The sequence below is a fragment of the Physella acuta genome, unplaced genomic scaffold (assembly GCF_028476545.2).
Source record: "Physella acuta isolate Inbredline_101_S28 unplaced genomic scaffold, ASM2847654v3 ptg000007l, whole genome shotgun sequence".
Taxonomy (NCBI): domain Eukaryota; kingdom Metazoa; phylum Mollusca; class Gastropoda; family Physidae; genus Physella; species Physella acuta.
Window position 1 is genome coordinate 1432501 of NW_026731527.1, and position 5715 is coordinate 1438215.

Consider the following 5715-nt stretch of genomic DNA (forward strand, 5'->3'; position numbering starts at 1 on the left):
AAAAAGCAATGTCGTTTCATGTCAATTGTTTAAACTCCGAAAAGTAAACAAAACTAATGTCGTCATCTTTCAATTTTAGAATATGAACGAATGAACTACTTCGTTCAAATGTTTTTAGATATATAGATCTACTTATCTAGACGTACGCTATGGCAGGTATACACTTTTCTCGAACAATAATAATACAAATTACTTTAAAAAACAACAAAAGTACTATTGAACAACTGGGATTTTAATGGTATTAGTCTCGTAATCAGTGTGTGCATTTAATATGGTGTTGTGTTGACTAATCTGATAAATAAAGCTCAAATGGTCTCTGTGTCTCTTTTTTTAATGTCTAAGACTTGTAATCTTCATCAGCAGACTTGACGTTATCCCAGAGGCGTCCGCTACTACATTACTTTACTCATCATTCGACATAATGAGGACTGGTGTAGATAGATTTATAATTTACAACTATCCTGTTGTCTTTCGTACATAAATATACATATAAATACATAGTGTTATGGATTTTGGGGAGTTTTTTTTATTATGGTTACTGAACTATTCTTCCTGAAAGAAAACGAAAACACAGTGAAATCGGGTTTAGATTGGTGAGTGTGGGGCGGTAAGGAAGAGGGAATACACAAAAAGGATGTCTGTGTAAAATGCTGGTCGGGTTCAGTTAGGTGTTGGGATTTTTCTGAATTAGAGCATGTATTTTATAACGGCGGGATAATAATTACAATGTACATTTTTATTATGTTAAAAAGCAGAAGTATCATTCATCCTATTCAGTTACACCTACTACCTGCCACAGTCCTCCTTTTAAACTTTTGTATTAATTTTGAAAAAAGTGTATATATAAAGGGAGACAGTCCTGGATTTCTGTCTGACTCCGCAATTACTTGATGGCTTCCCTTTCGGGAGCAAGAGCAGCTAGAGTAAAGACAGAGTAGATTTCATATGATTAGTTCTTAAGATCTTAATGCATCAACAAAATAAAATAAAATAACATTTTTTAAAGAAGGGGAAATACTTGCGGTTGCATGACGGCTTGATATGGCTCTGAGATGTATACTTTTGTAATGCTTGTGGTGTTCAGTCTATTGCTTTGTAATTGCAGGCACAACAAGGGGTGTTACTTGAACCAGTGTACAGTGTGTCGATCTCTTTATTCTTCCCCTTTAAGTCTTGTACTCGTCAAGTCCTTAGTGTGTTGTGTGCTTGTTCCCTGCCTTGTTGTCTACAATGGAGGGGGGAATATTTCTTGGCGGTAGGCTGCCAAATTTGCGCTTTTAGTTTTCCTATACGTACTGCATTAGTGGAATGATTGTGTGGTCTCGTCTTTTACCAGTCGCCTTACTGTCATCAACAACTGAGTCAGCGAGCGATTCGTCGTTTGTTGTCTTAGTGTGTTCAAACATGTTTTCATTTTTAAACTGTCTTGTAGCTATCTCCTCGTGGTCCCTAAGGTAGTGTAATCTGTCCGTGTTAGTGTAGTTCGGTCACCGTAGCTCAGACATTCCACGAGTTTATCTGAGCTATCAGTTAAGTTTGTCACGTCCTATGCTCTGATGCACTTCATTTACCATTCGCTACAGTATCGTCTTCGTCGTCTCCTAACCGGATGTGCTTTATGTTAGTTACGTTTCATTGTCGTGTTCTGTTTTTTTCTTTCTTTATTTTTGGTCGAGATATGTGTGGGGAGAGGAAGGGCGATCTCGCGAAGGTAGTTGTCAATGTTTGTTAATCCTCCTAGAGCAGAGCAAGGGTGTTGGTGGGTGTGTGGGGTAGGATTATCTACTCTATCCTGGCCGTCAAGCTGTAAATCGCCGTCTTGGAGTTAAGAGACGATTTGAGCCTGGTTGTCGTTTACAATTGAAGAGAGTGAAAAAATTGGTAAAGAAGAGATTTAACTGGTTGTCTCCCTTGCACTTTGTTTCTACATTACTAGATTTAGAGTTAATTTGGTCGGCATTCCCTAAAATGTCTTTGTGAAGGGGGTTACAACCCAAAATATATACGAAAGTTGATTTCTACTTTACCTGTAGATCAATGGGGAAATAGATCACCCGTCTCGCTAAAATGATCACCGATTTTTTTCCTTTTTTAAAATAAATATTATTATTATTCCCCCCCCCCCCCCACCCCGCTTTTCTATTCTTTGTATTTGTTTATATGTTTGTATTATTTTTTCCCTACATTTGAAAGTGGCATTAAGTGTGTCCATGAATTTAGCTGGGTGGTTATTGTTGGGTTCTGGAATCTAGGGTATATATATATGTAGCGACAAACAAAGACGACTAACACTATATAAATATAATAATAACAATAAGATGTTTAATATAAATATATACAGTAATAAGAATAATAAAAGAGCAAATGGAGTCTACAACATAAAATAACAAGATACTCAACGTCTCCCCGTCCACAGCCACAGCACAACTTCACATCCAGATCTCAACCCCCCACGTTCCACGTTCCACGTCCACAGCCACACTACAACTTCACATCCAGATCTCAACCCCCCACGTTCCACGTTCCACGTCCACAGCCACACTACAACTTCACATCCAGATCTCAACCCCCCACGTTCCACGTTCCACGTCCACAGCCACACTACAACTAACTTATTCACACACTAGCACACGCTCTGACACCCGTCACCTGACACACCTCACGTGAACACCTCTCGCTCCATGTAAACACACTCAACCAAGGGATACAACTATACACCAAAGGGAGGGTACCTGTCGTTCCAGCACACAACACACACACACACAAGCAGGGGACATGTAAGGGACGTAACATCCCTCCCCTCCACCTTCAGATCTCTTTTTCTTCAAAGAGATCAAATATTTCTTGTTCCATTAGCCACTGTTGGTGCCCGAGCTCGACTACTTATTCTTTAGTCCTTAGGAAGCCTCGTTTTGACCGTGTGGCGTGTATCCAGCCTGGACAGTTTGATCCAGAGTGTGGCTTGTATCCAGCCTGGACAGTTTGATCCAGATTGTGGCGTGTATCCAGCCTGGACAGTTTGATCCAGAGTGTGGCTTGTATCCAGCCTGGACAGTTTGGTCCAGATTGTGGCTCGCATCCAGCTTGAACAATTCGGTCCTGAGAGTGGACTATGGTTTTTCTCCGGCCGGGCACCAAGCTCGTGGTCTGACTATCTCAACCTATAATGATACATGTGAGAAGCCACAATAAAAAAAAATTAATCAGCATAATCATTCTATACTGCATCAGTAATACCTTTCTCAAACATTTCTCAATATAATCATATTATATTGCCCCAATAGTAAATTCTTTAACATAATCATACTATCTCCAATAATAATAAATTTCTCAATATCATATACACTAGTTGTCGTAAAACACTCTTGATAGATTGTTTGCTACAAAGTTCTCAGTTCCCTTGATATGTTTCACAGTACAGGCTAATTCCTGTAGTGCAAGGGCCCATCGGCAGATGCGTACGTCGCCATAGATGGTCATCTTTCCTTAAAGGCGATCAAACTGAGTTCCCTTCTCGATAGCCGTTTTAACTACATTAATCATCTCCAACCCGTAATCATCATACACAGCTTCTGTAAAAAAAAAAAAACAAAGAAAAATTAACATTGATTGAATAAATTATCTTAACAAAAAACTTACCAAGGACACTACCTTTGTAAGGATACGCCTCCAAATTTCGTGCTTTACCTCACTCTCATATGAGAGTCTTTAAGCAGGGAAAAATTTCCTAACATATCACGCTGAGCTGTGGGACACACCCGTGATATGTGACCAACACCACCGCAGCAATTACACTTGAGATCATCTGATCGTTGATGTACATTTTCAGTACGCCAGTTGCTCGCTCTACTGGTCCCGTTGGGACAGTTTCGTTGTATGTGGCCTGGCTTTCTACAGCTATAACAGGCGCCTGTATCTATATCCATACTGCACTCTTTGGCAATATGACCTTGTTCATTGCATTTGTAGCACCGATAAGGTCTTTTGTTGTTTCCATACTCCACAACAGCTCTTTTCTCTGATCTATTTCGCCAAGTAAAGCCGCTATTACTATTGCTATGACAATCCCTGGCATAGTGTCCATAACGTCCACATGTGAAACATTTACTGCTCAGACTGACCTTCCTAACACCATACATAGGCTGTACACCAGGGCAAGTGTGGTGTCCTGGAGATCGCGGTGTCGTGTTTTGCCAGGGTATCCTCTCTGCTGTAGAACTTGCAGCGACGTACGGAGGGGTTTGATTTACTGGCCTCGTCACTCTAGCGATTTGCGTGCTCTTATAGTTATCAATAACTTTAAGATTATCTTCCACACTTACCTTAGCAGCACCATTCAGCCTCTCCAACAGATCACATGTGACCACCGATTTTATCCGATCAACAATCAGGAGGTTCACCAAGTCCTCAAACGTTTCCTTTGTCTCCGACTGCCGGACCCACGCTCTCAACGCGGCTTCTGTGTTGACTGCGAAGCTTCTCATATCGTCGTGTGTTGGTACCAGCTGGTGGAATCTGACCCTATACTTTTCCTCGTTGAAACCTGCGTGCGTGAATAACTTTACCTTTACTGACTCGAAGTCCTGATGCAAGTTCAGTCCCGTCTCAACGAGGAAAGTCTTCAGTTGTCCACTCATCTTGTCCGTCAGAAGGAGCGACCAGTCCTTGGGGTCAATGCCTTGTCTCTTTGCCTGACTCTCAAAATGCCTCACATACGCACCCAGGTCTTCGTCCACCGTCATCGCCGCCACATCCCTCAAGCGGGGTACAGGGTTACATACCTTTGCTACAACCTCGACCTTCGCATCTTCCACCCTCCTCAACTCTTCCTTCACCCACTCCGCCAAACTGTCATCGGTCAGCCCAATTAGCTTTCCCTCCTCCTTCAAATCACTTATTAGCTGTCTTCTGGCACTCCTGGTAGTAGCCATGCTAAACGGACGAGCCCCCAAATGTTGGGTTCTGGAATCTAGGGTATATATATATGTAGCGACAAACAAAGACGACTAACACTATATAAATATAATAATAACAATAAGATGTTTAATATAAATATATACAGTAATAAGAATAATAAAAGAGCAAATGGAGTCTACAACATAAAATAACAAGATACTCAACGTCTCCCCGTCCACAGCCACAGCACAACTTCACATCCAGATCTCAACCCCCCACGTTCCACGTTCCACGTCCACAGCCACACTACAACTTCACATCCAGATCTCAACCCCCCACGTTCCACGTTCCACGTCCACAGCCACACTACAACTTCACATCCAGATCTCAACCCCCCACGTTCCACGTTCCACGTCCACAGCCACACTACAACTAACTTATTCACACACTAGCACACGCTCTGACACCCGTCACCTGACACACCTCACGTGAACACCTCTCGCTCCATGTAAACACACTCAACCAAGGGATACAACTATACACCAAAGGGAGGGTACCTGTCGTTCCAGCACACAACACACACACACACAAGCAGGGGACATGTAAGGGACGTAACAGTTATATAATTGTATTTTAAATTATGGCCGTAATTTTTATTCTGTTATTAAGCGTAGTGGCTATATTAAGCGCTTTTGTTGTTTTCAGTATTGCCCATAGAGTTTGCCTACCTTTTTTTTAGCGTTGTGCCATCCAGATATAGGCCTATATGTCTTTCTGTTTCGTGTATGTAGGCCTACTGCTTACATACTTGACATGTTG

General features: G+C 41.7%; 1 protein-coding gene across 2 annotated transcripts; it reads right to left on the bottom strand.

Annotated features, from left to right (window-relative positions):
* Positions 1-2565: 2565 nt before the first annotated feature.
* LOC131948615 (uncharacterized) lies at positions 2566-5168 on the bottom strand. 2 transcript variants are annotated; one of them, XM_059310338.1, is made up of 3 exons: positions 5117-5168; positions 4323-4969; positions 2566-3572 (listed from the first exon to the last, which is right to left on the bottom strand). In XM_059310338.1, exons 2-3 carry the CDS (start codon positions 4929-4931, stop codon positions 3540-3542), a joined length of 642 nt encoding a protein of 213 aa, XP_059166321.1. In that variant the 5' UTR covers positions 4932-4969; positions 5117-5168; the 3' UTR covers positions 2566-3539. The 2 variants fall into 2 exon arrangements, with proteins under 2 accessions (XP_059166321.1, XP_059166241.1); XM_059310258.1 differs by lacking the exon at positions 5117-5168 and having other exon boundaries at positions 4323-4996.
* Between the last annotated feature and the right edge of the window lie 547 nt (positions 5169-5715).